Raw genomic sequence first — 18463 nt, 5'->3', positions numbered from 1 at the left:
GATATGTCTCGAGGCACCAGCAACTTCTGATAGTTTACACATTGTCTCCAAAGAATGAACTGCAGGCAACACTGGAACAGTCACAGAGGGCACTTAGAAAACAATCACAGAATCATAGAATGGTAGGGGTTGGAAGGGACCTTTAGAGATCATCTAGTCCAGCCCTCCTGCAGGGAAGAAATCTTCAAAATAGCTATTGTTTGGGTGTGTGCTACAGCTAAACCCAGAGAACCCATCTCTACTGCAGTTTGGAGAGAAAGAACAAAATCAGGCACCACCCACCGCCTTATGCTGGCAGTCAGGGAAACAGGCGATGCTTCTGATGGACTGACTCAACAGCCTAACCAAAACAGTACCCCTGTCCTCCTGTTCACACCTTTCTGGCAGAAGTGGAAGAAGCCACGACACTTCTTTATCTAAGATTCACCTCACTGGAGTCCCTCTTACTTGCTTCATGAAAGGAACGTGGATTTTGGGTAAATGTGGAAAGTCCTTTTGTAGAGCTTCTCCTTGGAAGAAACCAAAGAAGATGCCAGGATAAAAAGATGCAGCTCCACAAGCTCTACTGCGTCCCCTCTAAAGTTCCCACATCCAGATCTCAGGGAGTTTAAAAACAATTTTTTTTTTTTTAAAAAAAAGCTGCAATCAATTAACTCATTAAATTATGTTTTAGGGATGTTGTCTTTGCTAAACCACCAAGGCCTGGTGTTGCACCTAATAAAAAGTCCCCTCGGCTCTCGAAGCAACATGTACAGTTTTAGCTCAGTCTCATCAAGATGCAGCTTACAGTAAGTGGAGGCTCCAGCTTGGAACTCACGGCAATTGGACAACTTAGCCAGTTCAGGGCAGGGGGGGGAAAAGAAGAAGAAAAAGTCTCCAGTAAACAGAACAGAGCTGCACCTCCTAAAACTGCCAAAGATTCTATATACATCAGAAAGCACACCCTACAGAGGCATGAGATTAACACCTTCAACACTGCCCTCCCGCCGCTGCTTCCCTTGCTCCTCCCTTGCTCCTGATCCAATTTATCCTGTGTCAGAATCCTGGGTGCTGTCCCCCCTTCCTGAAAGAGACATTCCCCTGTGGGCAGCCCCGCTCTGCTCAGCTCTAAGCACGGCTCACCACAGCCAACCACAGAAGTGTAAGGAACTTACAGCTCCCGCCAGAAAAGAAGCATGAACTGCACAAGAAACCACCCAGTCTCCCTAATAGCTACGGTGTTCTCATCCTGCCACTGGAAAACGCTGGTCCTTCTTTATAACACAACCTGTGCCACAGCAGCAATGTATTTTCAGTCTTTAAGCAAAACCAGTTCTCTGGTTTCAATCATAAAGTTGACTGAGGGACTGTTCTTGTCACAACTCCTGATGCCCAGCGTTGCCTGGGGTGGCATTTGAGGGCATTCTGGGCATCTGGAGAGGTTGATTTGTAGAAATGCTTTAACTGTAACCTAAAATATCTACCCTGGAAAAAGGGCCCAACTGCTCTGCCCACAAGTTCATGCTTCTATCCTACATAATAGTGCCTATATCCAGGCACTGAATCCTCACTTGAAGATGTAAATCCAGTCCCCAGATTGTCCTTCACGCCCTTAACAATACTGGCCAGCTCCTGTACAGCTGTCAGCTGAGATGTGGGAGATGAGAACCTTCAGCCTGCAATACAAAGCAGGCACATGAGTGAGAGCCATCAGCGCAGGTTACTGCTGGGTGAAGTGTTCAGAGGAGGTAGAATGCTGCTCCAATGGCACAGGTAAGAGCACATCAAAGCTACAAATCTTCCTCAAAAGCAGCCAAGTGAATTCCCTGCAAGTAATGAGAGATCCTGAGGCAGCTTTAAGATGGTTTGGCAGACAGTTCCAACCTTCAGCACCTGCAGGACCACTGGAGATGTCCCTGGATAACATGAGGACCATCATAAGGCATCTGGCAGCACCTAAGTACTGTTAAAGACCTGTACATTCCAAGGGGAGAGAATCTGGGGGCAGCCTGCTGAGCTTCTGCTACTGCAGTGAAATTTTTAAAACAAGGCTATCCCCAAACCCACTATTTGTTTTAGAAACTGAAGAGCCTGTTCAGACTTTTAATTTTTGTAAGAAATTACTTTAAAGATACCTTTAAACTAGTATCAATTGCTACAGATGCCATAAATCTGCAGTCACCAACGTCCTCGCTACTCCATGCCAATGGTGCTCCTCTCCTGACTCAGACTTTGTGGTGATGCACTCAGCCCCCAGTGCACCGTGTGCTTTGATAAGGCAAGAAAAGCACTTTCAGGCAGAAAAAAAATCAAGGAAATGCTAAACCAGAAACCTGCGTGGAATTAATTGGGCCATGGAAGGTTTGAAAAATAGTACTGCAGGCAGAGTCTGAGGGGTAGTACAACATGAAATGTGACCTGTACTCCTGTCTAAAAGAAAACTGTTGTTAGAATTACAGTCAACTCTTCAGCACTTTTTCCACTGCTGTAATGTAAACACTTTGTTGTATGTCTGGGCTGAGTTTGTTGAGGTATGGCAAAGCCTGCTGCCAAACTCATACATCACTTTTATTGCTCTGCTTACTTAGGTTGCTCATTATTTACTCTCACAAACGATAGGGGAAGAAGATGGGGATACAGAAGGGCACTCTTAAAATCTTAAACCGGAGGAAACAATTATTAACCTGGGACCAGATCAAGAGGAGATAGAGAAGTTTAGACTGGCACTACCTGGTTTGCACGGACATAAGGGCACTTGCTGGGCACGGTCCCTTGCACATCAGTGCTCCTCAAGCCACTGCGCTGCAGAGAGCTTTTGCCACCCTCTTCAGGGAGAAAAAGAGACATTGAGGATGATTTGGGAGGATTTCTTGGTTCAAACTTGGATGTTTGTACGTGTTTTTGTATCTCCCGGCTGTTCCTCCTGAAGTTATCTTTCTGGGTCCAGTTCCTGTGTGCTCAACTTGCAAGCTCTGGCTTGCTCTTTTCTTTCAAGTAAACTCCCTTCTTTCCCCCTCTGACTTTAATATTCTCCCTCCCTAAGCTCTGCTGAGTCTCCTGCTCTTGGATCAGCTTTCTATGGGGTTCACCACGCCTGACAGTCCCTGGACCCATGTCCAAATTACCTGCCAGGAAGACCAGCCTAATGTCACCATGTTCTTGGGAAGTACCACTTCTCCTGCCCAAGGCCAAAACGCAGTCACGCACAGCAGCTACATCTCCTACGCACAGAAACCTACCATTATTTTATTATAGTATTTGCACAACTAGAAAAACGATGACAAATATTCTAGTGGTTTCTCTGTAATAGTATATGTGCATTATTTGGGGGTTGGTTTTGTTATCTCTATCTATCTATCTATCTATCTATCTATCTATCTATCTATCTATCTATCTGTCCTATATCAAACTTCATTTGCTGTTTGGAAGTTGCCTGAATAAGTTTATCTACATCACGTACACATTTTGAATATCCCCCTCCAGAGCTAAAGACCAATTAACTGGCACACAGAGGTGGTACTCAATAAAAGGAAAACTAATTGCCACCTTTATAGATCTACACTTTAGCTCCTACAGATGGCATTTTGCAAAAGCATGTGAACTACTCAATACCCACACACTTTGGGGACAGGGCATCTAAACGTGGACGTGAATCCAGTCTGGTGAGGGTGGACTCCACAAGAACAAGGCTTAAAAAGATCTCTGGGTTCCTTTGAATCACGCAGATTTAAAATATCAAATACAAATCATATGAAGAAAAAGTGAATCCATAAATGGCAAACTAGGAAGTAACTTATTTTCTAGGTCAGTAACCACAATTAGAGAAGAAAGCAGGCTTCAGAAATTAATTCAGAGGCTTACTGTGTTTTAAGCATCTAGAAGTCGCTGTGGTCCAGATTCAGTTACCTGTTTGTGACTGTCCCACAAACAAATTTACATAGCATAAAAAAAACCAATCTGTCCCCCCCATGTTTGTCTCCTCAGAAAATCTGTGCCATACTAGATCAAGTACCAATCCCAATTCTATTTCTTAAAAAAACACAAAGTTCCCGAAAAGCAGCTAAATGTTTATGACTCACTTGTACTGCACTGCCTATGGGAAACTGCCAAGAGATAGCAGCTGGGCAGGAGGCCAGTAGGGTCTTCTGATACTCATCTCAGCTTGTGTATAAACATGTTCTCATTACAGTTTCCATTGTCCGCCCCAGCCCGTTCCTTGGGAGTGTTTGTTGTACTCATTCTTGCCTTATTTACCTTTCCATAATGGCTTTTCAGTGCAGAGGCTATCTTTTATCCTTGTACATTGTTTGCAAAAAGGAGCCCCATCCCTACCGAGTCCTTTAAGCAGTACTGTAATACAAATAACCTACCTAAAAATAACATTTCTCCTTCTCAGACCTACGTCACCTAAGGCCAGACAAAAGAAAACTGTGTATATCCTCCTTTCCTCCTCGCTCCCTGAAGGAATGCATCCTTTCTCAGCCGTAAAGTGAGCCTGGCAATTACTGTATGTGCATGTCCCTGTTCCTGTTTGGAGCACTATAATTGTTTTACAGCCCTGACTGTGATTATCCAGTACCCACCAGAAAGTCTCAGCGCTTTGATCACAGGACTCCCTACCCAGACTCCACAAATAATTCATCAGAGGAGGGGGTTAAGCAGAAGGAAGATGAAGAGGAAACGAGAAACACAGCTGATACAGGGCTGAAAGGAAGGAAACAAAAGATAAAAATGTAAAAAAGAAAAAAATAGTCTGAAAAGAAAAAAGAGAGGAAACAGAGCCCACAGAAAAGAGAAATGAGGTGAGGCAGAGTTTAAGGAAATGTGTTTCCCTATCAGCACTAAACAGAGGTGAGCCTCTTAGGAAAATATGGTACTTTTTATTTGCTGCTGCTCTCTGTCTGTCAGCATCTCTAAGGGCTGTGAATTTGTTCCCTGAGTGTTCTAACATTAATGGTGTACACGATATCCCTTAAGACAGTCCTCATGCATTTGAGATGAAGGTAGTGAGATAGCAGGAGCAGGCAGAAACAGCTTGCTTATTTGGGCAATAAAAAGACAGAGGGCTGGCAGTCAAACAGAGAACAGACAGGATATAGCAAATTACAGGGTTCTCCTTCTAGCCTTTGCCATTAAGTGAATGTTTTCTGCAATGCATAGATGCCCTGTGGGCACAGTGACTTCTAACAATCACCATGGCTTGTTTGCTTCCTGAGCTAGGGATTTAGCTTTTATACTACACCCTTCATCTGGCACATCTTCTACCACACGCAAGAAGAGTGTTAACCTTGAATAATGTGGGTCTATCTGCAAAGTAATATTGCAAAGAAATAGTCTGAAAACATCTTTCCCTCTGCCCTGTTTCAGTTCTTCCTGTGGCTGAAGAGAATAACCATTACATAGTTAAGGCAAAAAACCCACCCCAAAACAACAAAAGACTTGGATGTCACAAAGAAACAAGCAGGCTGCTTTCTTGCTGATGTTGTAAGGAAGCACTGCCAGTGTTAGCTGACCTGCACAAGAATGCCAGGCCTGTGGGCTGCTGCTACGGGAGCTGCTGCAGACCAGAGCAGCTGCAGCGTCACTGACACACGATTTCATCCACTGCGGGGCTTCACGTACAGCTCATTCGTTTGTGTCCCAACTGTTTCATCTCAAACGTTATTGGTCTTCCTAGATTTCTCTTTCATATTTCTGTTCTCTTTTAAGACCCTACTTTTCAGTTATTTAGAAGGGAAACCATAAAATAAAACTAGTATAAAACCAACCCAACCGCCACTGCTTTCTCCAGAGTATAGGTCAGGGGTTGAATTTTCCAGTACTTCATGCGAAAACTTGAGAAAATGATTTAGAGAAGCTGTGCCAACACGCTATTTCTGTTCCCAAATGTCAAGGGCTATAGAATACCGTTCTGAAGTCCAAGCTGTTCAGTACAATTTCATCTGCCTCTGCAGCAGTTCACGTGATGCAATCCTCCTGTCCTCACAACATCACGGCACGTTCTGTACCAGCCAGCTCAGGGTTCGAAGTTAAAGATGTTTCCCTCCCATAAACAAACAAAAATTTCTCCCTATGGCCAGTAATTAAATGGGGTGGTGATGGTGCTACACAGAGCCCCGCACATGGGGCCAGACAGGCTGACGGCTGTGCACACGAGACACGGGGACTTGGACCTGGGGCAGAATAATGCCGCAATTTCTCCCAGGTTCTGCCGTCCCCAGGTAACCTCTGACTTGCAAAATGTTAACTGCCACCTCCCACACAACACCTTGACCAGGGAAAGGACTCTGGGCACTGTCTCACTAAAAGGGAGACAGTATCTCCAGCAGTTAAGCAGAAGGAATTTGTTCTGGCACTGATGGGCAGAAGCTTTTTGTTTAGTGTCTGTGAAAGAGATCCAAGAGAGAACGTTGCTGGTAGCACCTCTTGCACCTTCTGCAGTTAATTTGTATAAATAACAGAAAGCTAGTTAAAATGTGTAAAGTGAGAGAGTCGCTGTAGGTAGTCTTGACAGACAGGGATGCAAAAGGCTACATTCTTTGTAAAACTGATAACTTGGCTGTGCTTGAGAGGAAACCAGTGAATAAAATATGTACCACAAAAATAAACGTGCAAAGCTCGTTAAATTGATTCTAGAGGCTTTCCTCCCATCCCTCACTACACCAGCAGGCCATAAGACAGGTCTGCACTACTGCTTACCTTATATCTTTTTTTACATCCAGGAACAGGACAGGCAAAAGGTTTCTCATCCCCTCCATTCATGCACATTGAACTAAGGATAGCTTCAGAGCTGATAGCACTTTCTGTGGTCCAGGACTCATCACTGTCTGATTCTTCATAGTCTACTTCCTCCTCATCATATTCACTACCTAGAAAAGCGGGGCAGAGAGATAAAACAAGAATAAATAAGAGCACAGCAAGATAACACGTTCTGCATTTATTACATCAGTTACAGTGACTTGTAATTTCCCCAGCTTTGTCTTTGTGGGAAGACAGTTATTTTTCATTTTATAAACCTATCTTTCTTACAGTTATTTATTTCTTCATAAAGCCACCAGTGGTTCTTTTTCTTATAACCAGGACAGGCGTTATTAATATACCTTCATAAACTGTTAACTGCGTGGCACAGAAAGTTCAAAGGACTGATGCAGTTTCATTACTCCTTCAACACCAGGATCCTTCTGTCTTTCCCAGTGTCCAAACAGAAAATGTGGGTTTTTTTCCCCCGTCTGCAATTAAAGCTAATTTTAAGGCTTTTCTTTATGCAATACAATACTGAAGAGCGTAATTCTACAGATCATAAACAGTGTAAAATAATATGTTGACAAGTCCTAATGCATTTACTAGCCCTTTGGAATTAATAGGAATTATAGCACAACATTAATAAGAATTATATTGTAGCAATTACAGTTGTGAAATTCATTCCCTCAGGTGTGGGGATAAATTGCATTGTGTGGCTGCCCTGAACAGACTGCATCATGCTCCAGATATGCCATGACAGCCGTTTGAGCAGCTGGTGCTGAGTTTTTCCTTATTCATTACTTTTAATTGCAATAACTATTAATGAAATCCTCTGAAGAAGTTAAATGTGAAACAAGAGAAATTAAGAAAGCAGAATATTCCAACTATAAAAATACAGTTAAAAAAAAATAAAAAGAGAAGCAGGGGAGGGAAGAGCCCCAGCGGATTAAAAAGAAAATACACACAGAGGGAGACAGAGGGAAAGCTGAGGGAAACTACTGTGGTGTCAGCAGGAGGTGGTGCTGTGTTTCCCCTCCCCTTTCTTCTTTCTCTTTCCCAGCTCTGCTCAATTTTATCCTTTCTGCTGAAAGGCGATTTGGCTCTGAGTGCTGGAATAGCTCCTGTTATGAAAGACAGTTACGTGACAGTTGCATGGCTCTGTTTGCTTCCCTCATATGCCCTTTGAGTGCACACCTCTAAGCAGCTCTACAAGCAGGGAAGAAAACGTGGACAGATGCCTCATGGCACTTCAAAAAAGAAACACCCTGCTTCACAGACAAAACTCGTACTGCAATCAATGTGCTGGGGGGTCTTTGGGGTTTTTTGCTTCTGGTGAAACTAAATACACACCCATCATCTCAAATGCTGCCCTTTGGACTCTCCCTTCCCCAGCACTCTCACTCTTGACTCAGCACCTCTCCACCAGAGAGTAAAAATGCTTGTTGACTGGTAGCTGAAAGTTCTCGGGGTTCATGATCTTTAATTGGATAGTGTCAGTTCATGTACAGATGTCAGGCTCTCCATGTTCCGTTCCTGCTTTGGTTTTCAGCTGAACAGGGTGGTGCACAGATGAGGAGAGACGGATGGTTTCCCACCACCACCGCCACCACCAACTGCCGACATGAGCGCACGCACACCCGCTCTGCGGCACATCTGGAAAGCGCCGCTCTGCTGACTGCGACTCCCCATCCCACACTGAACGAGACGGAGCCAAAGAAAGCATTATTGACCTCTTAAAATATTTCTGAACTCTAGAAACAGTTAACCTAAAATGAAGTTAAGAGTTGTTATAGTTTAATTAACTAATAAAAAAATGGAGGCAAAACCACAACTCTGCTTCTACGATTTCCTGCTCTTGATTGTATCTTGATGGAAAAAATTCCTCAAGCTGTTCCTTTCATACTTTTTAGCTCAGTGGGTTTTTTTTTAAGCAAATGCAACAGAAAACCCCATTGTAAATACACATATGCACTCCTAGGATGAGAAAATACACAACAATTCTAAACACTTATTCCAGTAATTTCTGCCATTACCATCTCCCCCTCCTCGTTAAACCCCCCCTTAAGAAGGAGTGATTTTTCTCCCAAACAGGATTTTGTCCTCCCAAAGAAAACGACATTTGAGACTGTACGACATCTATGACAGATCTCATTGCTTTTGGTTACAAGGAGCATGCTTTTACAAAACAACCACCAGGCTTAATATGAAATACGGTATATAAGGGAAAAGATACACGAACAGTGGAGAGAAGCAGCAATCACTGCAATTATGCATTTCCATAGGGTTTTCCTGTATTTTCAGGACATCCTTTTAATTTTTCTAAATAACTTTGTACAGTAAGACCTAATTCTATAACAACGTTTGCCCAAGCTTCACTTGTAAGTAGACACATTGAAGGAGAGAGAGACAGAAGAAATCGAAATGCGTGCGTAAGCATCTGTGAGATCAGACCATCCTTATGGCTTTATTTTAATCAGCCTACCTGAACAAAAGACTTGTCTGGCATAGTCAAAAGAGTTATTTAAGTGGTATAAGCAAATGCTCCATTGTTTTAAGTTTTTAAATCCAGACTTGTCACTACAGATTTCACAAATACGATGAGCTTTTCAAGCACGAATAACCATGTAAATATATATTTCTCACACAAAACAGTAATACTACCGGTGCCAATCCCTGAAAGGCATGTTGCTTTGTACAAAGCTGGAACTGCAGCCTATCACTGCTTTTATCTAACAGTGTCCTACTGAACTCAACTGCTTGTACCCTTTTCTTAAAAGAAAATTTCAAAATGTATTTAAGAAGGTTCTGGTATGAACAAAATGCAAAGAAACTTACCGTCGTGTGAAAAAAAATCACTAGCAATAGAAATTTATTCTTTAAGTAATTAGTGTTGTTTCAGTTGCCACAGAAAAACAACACTGAGTTAGGCTTTTAACTGATTCTACCCCAGAATTTTATTTCCCCGGCTGTCAGTGTCTCTGAGCAGCAGCAGCCCATGTGGTGCCTCACCGATGGTGTGCAACACACCAGCGCTGGTGGTGCGGGGCACAGGGAAAACCAACAGTATAACATGCTGCTTGGCACTGCCACAGCAAACAGCCTCTAGACGAGGCATTTCATCAAAGCTTGGTGAGGCCGAGGCCGGCGGCTGTGTGCAGTGGGCAGGAGCCCCCGGCCTCAGTCAGGTGCAGAGGCCGCGGCCCGCGCTGGCGGCAGTGCGCCAGGGCAGCAGCCGTGCGCGCAGGGGGAAGCACACGGCGCTGCACTTTGATCAAGATGCAGCTTGCTTGCCTTCTTGGGGTTTTTTCAACTTGGTTGGTGTTTCACAGTAATAATTGTAAATAATTACTTTTCTAAAAGCACCTTTGCATCTAGCCATCTAACCTACGGCCTGCTCCAAGCTGCAACAGCTGCGTAGCTTGGACAAGTAATTGCAGCAACTCTTAAAAGAGCTCCAAGGGAGCTGGCTCACTGATCTCCTGTGGATGTTGCCATGCACATGTTGACCAGGACGCTCTGCCAGGGCATGCTGCTGTCCTGAGGCACTGCGCAGGGGCCTTCCTGCAGCTCTCCTGCCAAGAGTCCTACTGCCATCCCCCGTGGGGCTCCGAAGGCAGAGTGATATCCCCTCGGCACCACGTCGTGGGAAAATACTGGAATTATGCTTCATGAGTCTGAAGAACAAAAACCTCCCTCAAAAGTCAACAACCCGCATTTCTCTAAGGTGAAGCAGCTACATATCTGGAAGGGAAAGGCTGATAAAGCACATGCTTTCAGCAGGGCAGTGCACTAATACACGGTATTATTACCGTAACTAAATACTAGTTATACTACAGCAAGAAAACTGCCTCCTCCACCTCTCTCCTCTGGCAATGCTATTTCTGAGGCTCTTTGCTAGCTCATTGCTTTTCACCATATCCAGTTTCATCATCTGGCTTTCATTCAGAGTCCCTACATAGCTCTACCTCAGCCTAACCTAAACCCACTGCTCTATTGTCCAAATGACTCAGTAACATCTTCCTAACATTGTCTCTGCCCTCTCATGCAATATTCCCTCAGTCCTGTCCCACAAAGCCATTTCCCCTCTCCTCACTCCAGTGGCCTTGCCAAAAGGCTCACTTCATCTGTGCCGCCCCCAGCAGATTAAATAAAATGAAACAAAACAAAGGCAAGGAAATAATACTAGTTTAAGTTCGTTGGGTTTTTCCATTTCTAGAATTTTCCATGCTGAGACAATGCCACTGGTCTTCAAAGAGGAGGTGGACTCCACTGGTGGAGGCTGGACTTGGGGTAGATAGCACTGAGCACAGCTGGCATATCTGAGCCAGGGACTACATGAAATAAGTTACTAGTTATGAAAAGACAGAAAACATACAGGGTCATAAAGTATTCTGGCAAGTTATTTCTCTTGTAATTTTTATGTTGCGTTTAAACACAACCCATCACAAAAACGAGAAGGCTGTCTGCATCACAGCACTGTTTGTCAAAAGCATACACATGCACAAAAAGGGATTATGATTACTGTCTGTGTGGTAAGAAGTCTTTGTAGTGTGATGAAAAGCAAAATTGCACCATAAAGACCTGCTGTACCTCATCTTCCAGTCAGTTTTGCTACTGAAATCAGGGAGAACAACAATCCTACAGGAAAGACCTCACCTCTTGAATGCCCATCTACTACTTTTTTGTTTGTTTTCTCAGTAGATAAAGTCAGTAATTCAATTATCTCAGGAACATTCAGTAGAGAGTTAATCATGGGACACTCTGCAATAGACAATATCCCAGCTATTCTGCTAAAAATCTGGACTCCTGTCTTTCTGAGGTTTATCTGGTATTCACATCACTCTAGCCAAGAGAAATTCTTCCCTTTATGTGAGTGAATTCACTGCTCCATGAGACTTACAAAGGTTTTTTTCCCTCAACGTTCAATGAATCTTGGTTCTAAGCAGGTGCACATCAGTTGCAGTTACGTTACTTTTTGAATCTAAAGACTTCTATGCTGTGCCTTGAAAAGCACAAAGCTGATGAAAACCAGCACAAACTGTGTATGCCATTACAGTGAACAAAATCTACCTTGACATCTGATCAAGAACATTATGAGTTCTTCCTTTCTCCTACCCTGAAGAAAAACAAAACCAAAACACCCTTGCCAATTATTTTTGTGACCAGAAAGCATACATTTAAGGATACAACAAATAACTACGAGCAATGAGCTTCCTGCAATGGGAACCAGCACTGCTAGTGTCACTGAGTAGTTCATTGTTAGTGTCACTGAAAGTTCATGGTAATTCCAATGATTGCTCATAAAAATACAGCTTCATACTTTGTCCTGCGTAGGACTTGTAGTTTATATTTCATAGAAGCAGTTTTGTGAAAGTGCTTCTTATCTTAGGACGTTTGCACTCTCATTTACTGTGACAGCCTCCTTGATTAAAAAAAGTGAATACTGTGTGAATTTTGGTCGAACACTAAAGCACATTCATGGATTTACCAAACTTCTTTCTGTGCACATGGATGCACAGTCTTAGCCACGGTCACCAGCAGGGAGAACATTCCCACAGGTGATACTCACTGTTGATCTAAGCACATATCAAGTAATTCCAAATGAAACGGTCTTCCTTTATATAAAGCACAGGAAATAAATACTAGGGGCAATGAAATATCAAACAGTTAAATAACGTGCGTCATAGCTGCTACGTACATCTTTAGAAGCTGCAGCAGAACTCTCTCAGCTACGAGCTGCAACAGGTGGCACAAGGCATTGGGTCTGCAAACTCAGACAACACGTCAGACACTGGGTCATCCAAACAGATTAAGCTTGCTTATTTTGGGGACTTGAGGAGGAGTCAGAGGACAGAAAGTGTGAAAGGTCAGATTAATTTATTGTGTCTTCAAAAATACTTTGCTCATTCATGTCCCCAAAGATGGTGTAAACACATATGTAAAATAACTGAAGAAAACTCAGGGCAGTTTAAACAGAGCACTTCACATTGCAAGTGCAATTCCAGTGTCTGGATTAAGCACCTACACAAAGTGAGCCCTTGGTTCAACATGGGGAAGGCTGAAGCCTTTCTTCAGCTAACAGGCACAAGTACATGCATTTTAAAGCCTTCTCTCCTATCCCATCAAATATCTCTGGACTTTGTTCCTGGGAGAGGCAAATCTGTTCTCAAAGCCAACTGCATGCTCAGCAGCTCTGCTGTCACTTGAGGGAGCTGCCCGAGATGGTTATGGTTTGTCAAACGGGCACTGGCCAAGGCTGGTAGAGACCTCCATCCCTCTGCATGATCACAAAAGAGCCATCAAAGTAGCATTTATAAGTGATTACTGAGCTGGCCTTACACCAAGCGGGCCCTGTGCTCTGCGGTTGTCACTGCCATGGTGCTCACACTCTTGCACATGTCCGGCCCTTGTCTCACACTTCAGCCCATCCTACTCTTTGTCACGACACCAGTCAGAGCAGGATTTGGCCAGAGAAATGTCTTTTGGAGAAACCACCCTTCCTCCCAGTCCTCTCCTTGCTCAGATCAAGCATCGAGCACTAAATAATGAGCTGTTTAGGAACTATTACTACTCAGAAGAACTAATTTTCTATTGTCTCTGGATGATGGAAGGATCAGTTGGTGAATAGGCACCAAGAGAATTTTAAAAAGTACCTCATGTCATGGACTGAAATACGAAGAGCAATATGGTTTTAACATTATTTTTATGCATAAGGGAACAAATCTGTCATTTAAAAAAACCCCAACTTTTTCTTGTTTGTTTGCATAACTTGAAGAGTAGCTTTCAGTCAGCAGGGTCTGCTATATCAAAAGAAGGAACATATAAGCAAGCAAGGAGACATTTATGGACATCCTCTACCCTCTCTCCCTGTCACAGACAGTCTCAAAAGGTACTTTCCACAGCTGTTCTGGAGGGTTGTACTTCAAACAGGATGAACCCGTGAGCAGTTATGTACCCAACCGGCACGTAACCTTGGTGTTTTGCACGAAACGGCAGATAGGTTGATTACAACATTTCAGATCACCTCTAGTTTTCATTTAAATGCTCAGTGTAAGCTCAAGCTGAACTTTAAAGTGACTGGAAATGTATTCAGTTACAAAGTTTGAATCCACATTGGAAAGCACACAAACCCTTCAGATCCTGTAGGTATCGTGGTTACAGAATGATTTCAGCGGAGCTAGCCAGTATGGGAAATCACCCTAAAATCCTGGAGGTAAAGCTACAATGATAAAGGTACAAAAAAAATCCAGAATTGTTTTCTATTAGTATGACATTAGCATTATACGTTCTTTTTCACTGCCAGAAAATTTGGAATCATTTACACATGAAATCTGCACACCATTTTGTGCTACAAGAGAAACAGAATAACACTCAAGTTGAAAGAAATATTCCTCCAGAGCCAATATAAGGGCTAATGGAACAGCTGGACGTTATGTGACCTTAGGACTGTTTTCTATTCTGGTATATTTTCTATCTTGATATTGGTATATCAAACACCAGCCTTTAAAACTAAACCACAGAAAATCACAAACAACTAAAAGGAGCTTCCACACCTACATAAGCAGATATGTTACAACTCACTGAATGTATAAATGTGTGCAGATAAAATATATGACATAATAACCTAAATGAGAAAAAAATTTTCCCGCTTCCATTTACTCATGAAACAGCAACTAATCACAAAAACGTGCATGTAAAGAACTGACTCTGGAAAAAACAGTCAACTGATACCACGGCATGTGTTTTGTAGAACAGGACTTTCTGAGAACGTTGCAGAGGTGCTAAAGCAAATTGTTATAATGTCACTGCACAATGTGCCGTTGAGGTTTTATGGTCACACTGCGCCAATAGTCTCGGGAAGTTATTTTGTATTCTTTGTATAAACTTTTTTCCCAATCCTGTTTTCCACAAAAAACGACTTTCAATAATGCACAATCATCTGTTTATACATAGTACAGGAAAAACATGATAAACCCAAGAACACAATCTCTACTTTAAACATATTTTAAAACTAGATTTCTACAACCTCATGTAAACAAGAATAAGCTGTTAAGCACTCACCAAAACAGAGCATAACCTTCCTGTAATTACATGGCAGCGTTTTACACAGTACTTTTTGAAAATCATGAAAATAAAACAAGTAAATAAATCAATCCAGCAAACCCCTCCCAACTTGAGGCTTAACCTGCAAATAAATGTAGCAGTAATAAACCCTATGCCAGCTGGAATATTTTCTTTCTCTGGCTGTAGCGTGAGCAGCAAGAGCAGGTATATGTTTGAAGAAAAACAAAGTAGGACATTTTCCACCTTTAGTCACAGGATGTTAATTAAACTCTGGCAAATGTTTAAAGATATTCTCAAAATGTTCAAGAAAGAATTAAAACCAGTTGGGGCTGAGAAAAAGAAACAATCCATCCTTCCTCCCCTCCTCCTCTCCCCCCGAACATCTGTTCCAAACTTATACTCCAAAAACCGCAGCGAAGAACAGTCATAATTAATGTTATTTTGGCTTTTTAGTTGCTAGGCCTGCATTCTGAGGTTAGAAATACAGAAATACAAGTTCAGGGCACTATTACTGTACTTAAGGACTCTCCCGATGCATATAATAAAAAGGTAGTTTTTCTTTTTTTCTTCTTTTCCCCTTTTGTTCATTAAAAAGAAAAAAAACCCGTAGAAACAATATCAGGAAACAGCTTCATGTTTGAGATACAGGATTACAATAAAAGGTACCTACATAAGTGAACTGCAGTTTATGAAGCTATGAAAATACATTTGAGACATGTTTTATAACACCGGGTTAAACATGCTTTACAACTGTACAAAAGCTATTCAGCCACTTCCAGTACAGGCCGTAAAGCCGCTCATGCCCTGCACAGCCCTTCGCCGCCGCACGAAGCCCGCGGGGACGCGCCGAGCTGCGACCGGGCTCCCGCCCGAGGAGCTGCCGCCCTTCCCTCTGCAGGCAGCGCTCGGGGCGCGGGCAGCGCCGCCGCCTCGGGCACCTTTCGCCTCCTGGGGCATTTCCGAGATGCTCCCGGGCCGGACCGCAGACCCGCGCCTGTGAATGGGCTGAACCAGGCCAGGGGGACCCCGCGGCCGGCTGCCCGTGGAGGAGCGGGGTGCGGCGGAGCTGCCGAGACCCCAGGGCAGCTCAGCGCTCTCCCGGCAGTTTCGGGCCGACAGAATTTCATGCTTATGAGCCCCAGGGGTGTTACAAACACCTGACCAGCAACGGTGGAGGCAATGGCAGATTCTCCACTTCAAGGCACTGAATGGCAGCAGGATTTATTTTTGCACGAAAATGTACTTAATGCTTCTCTCTACTGCTTTTAACGGCTCTGACCACCTAGATTTAAGAAACTCCATCAGTGTAACTTGAAAGACAGCCTTAATGACAATACTCAGGATTTCCAGTAATGACTGAGATGTCTATTGATTATCGAGGCAAGATCAAGGCTTTTGTCATCCTGCCTATGCACAAAATGTACAGGAAAGAGCTGTTAAGTTTTTAAATTAATCCTTCTCCGTGTTTCTGTGGGAAAAAAAAAAAAATTAACACCCAAGCACAAGGACACATTGGCAGGGAGTCATGTCTCCTCTCTTTTAAAATCAAAGATTCTGGTAAAATAAAATCTACGCTGTGCCTGGTATGCTGTCACAAAACCTTTCTTTGAGTCAGCTATCGCCATTTCAATCAGGTGTATGAAACGTTAGCAGGTGTGAGATGTTTCAGATGATGTATCACTGGGCTAAATTTGAAATGAAAGTACTTTTGAAGTTGTTATTTTCCACTGCTCCTTGGCTTCTTGTATCCTTTGGCATTAGAGGCAGAAAGTGGCTGAGAAACTGCCGTGAATGATGCTGTCTGACTATATATGGAAAAACCTTACAAGAAGGAACCTATGTTAGCACAGACAAAGCCATAGCCTTCATCTTCAGCAAAAATTAGGGTGCTGTCTTTCACTTGCCAAGCCACAAGTGCTAAAAAGACAAGAGAATAGGTAGTTGGGGGTCAGCAAATGTTTCATAGCCTTTAGCTCACTTGGTAATACGCAAGGGCTGCAAACAGCCCTGTTTTTCCTAGAATTTCACATCATTTTGGTGATCATGTACTGGCTAACATCAACTCGTAATACACCATTTCCCCTGTGAAATAAACGTCTCTGTGTTTCAAGTCATCGAGTGTGAAATGGTACATTAGTCCTTGCTTTCTTCAGCTTCTGATTTGCTTTGGCTACGGTGCAAGGAAAACTCAAACATTTGCTTAAGTTTCACCATCTTCAGCACACTGAAGCCCTGGCCTGAAGAAGTATGCTTGTTTTTTTCTACTAGGCACTGTAAAAACTCATTGAAAACCCTAACTGCTTTCAAGTGTGCAGACATACAGCACTAGTGCAACTTCAGCAGTTTTTTTCATTTCTTGAGGCACTACAATGGTTTAAATAAATCCCATTCAGTCTGACAGTGTAATATTTTATACATATATACGTATGCATATTTCTGTGCATATACATAGGCATGATTCAAATAAGCACCTAAAAGTTACACATGGCTAACTACAGTTACCAGCTTTCTGAAAAGCATTTGTGCTGAGAGTTAGTAATTTTCAAGGCAATTAGCAGATTACTTATGAAGCTAAACAGTGTCGAAAAAGAAAAACAAAAATTGAAATAAAAATCCTTCCACCAATTGGCCCTTGCAGTATAAACACACAAACATGAATGCTGTCACTGTTACCCAGAACCACTGAAGTTCCTTTTTGAGTGTTCAGCTATTCCTGCACTGAACCAGTTCTGCCACAAGCTGGGAAAGGCAGGCACAACGTGCTTTCCACAAAATGTGTATTTCTTACACATTTAGGGGAAGAAAACTCCCCGTACGGAGGCTGCACTTCTACACCAAAAAAACCCCCCATCACAAATTAACACAGAGATAATCTTTATTTTAAGCTTATTGTACATTTTCTGTCCTTGACCCTGTTAAAAAAGGTTTGCCAGGTTAGACTACTACGATGGGGATTATAAAACAGTTCCTGTGCTTGGAAGTACTTTAAATCTACAAGCCACATTTCTGTTGCTGCTTTGTAGCTCAAAACCCAAAACTAGTGATGATTTTATGAGTTGCTACAGTCTAGACAACTTGATTACTTTTCAATGAAATTGTTCCTTAGGGAGAGTGCTGTGAAAATTCCCATACAATTAATTACAGGTATGTGCAACTAAAATACAATTCTACAGTACAGTAGCTTTACAATTGCCAGTGCAATTTATGTCCGTATCAAACAAGAACACTCTGAAGGGGCTGGGAAGATGAAGTAAAACAAGCAGGAGGTTACATCTAAAGTTACTTGTAGTGAGCAAGATGAGAAAAATAAGATGCAATGTTTAATTTTTTATGTGCCTTCTTCTCTGGCAAGATTCAGAGCTCTACTGGAAAGAACAAAATCTGACAACTGAGTCAATCTTCCTGGAACATTACTTTTATACCAAACTGGTCTCAACACATTTTTACTGCCAAGTTAAAGAGCAAATGAGAAATTTTACAGAATTATAAGGGAAATGCATCCATAAAGCAGGAAAGGAGCAACAACAAAAAATGAAGAGGAAAGCTATGAGAATGACTGTGATAAAAATAAAATAGCCTTCATGTATTTTCCCCTCACAGCATACATTGGTTTTCTCCCATCAGCTCTTACTTTCTTCTGGATACACTTACAAAAGGCCTGTTAACTTGTGAATGTAGT

General features: G+C 42.5%; 1 protein-coding gene across 2 annotated transcripts in view; it reads right to left on the bottom strand.

Moving 5' to 3' along the window:
- JAZF1 (JAZF zinc finger 1) overlaps positions 1-18463 on the bottom strand; it is a 197039-nt gene that overhangs the window by 2699 nt on the left and 175877 nt on the right. For both annotated transcript variants that reach the window (XR_009818760.1, XM_061996528.1), the window contains exon 4: positions 6679-6848. Coding sequence is in view for 1 of the 2 variants with exons in the window: in XM_061996528.1 (XP_061852512.1) it covers positions 6679-6848 (170 nt within the window). In the remaining variant the exon portion in view is untranslated. The remainder of the gene's footprint in view (positions 1-6678; positions 6849-18463) is intronic.

Source organism: Colius striatus, chromosome 5 (genome assembly GCF_028858725.1).
Source record: "Colius striatus isolate bColStr4 chromosome 5, bColStr4.1.hap1, whole genome shotgun sequence".
Taxonomy (NCBI): Eukaryota; Metazoa; Chordata; class Aves; order Coliiformes; family Coliidae; genus Colius; species Colius striatus.
The sequence above is the reverse complement of the archived record's forward strand: the minus strand, read 5'-3'. Positions and strand labels throughout refer to the sequence as shown.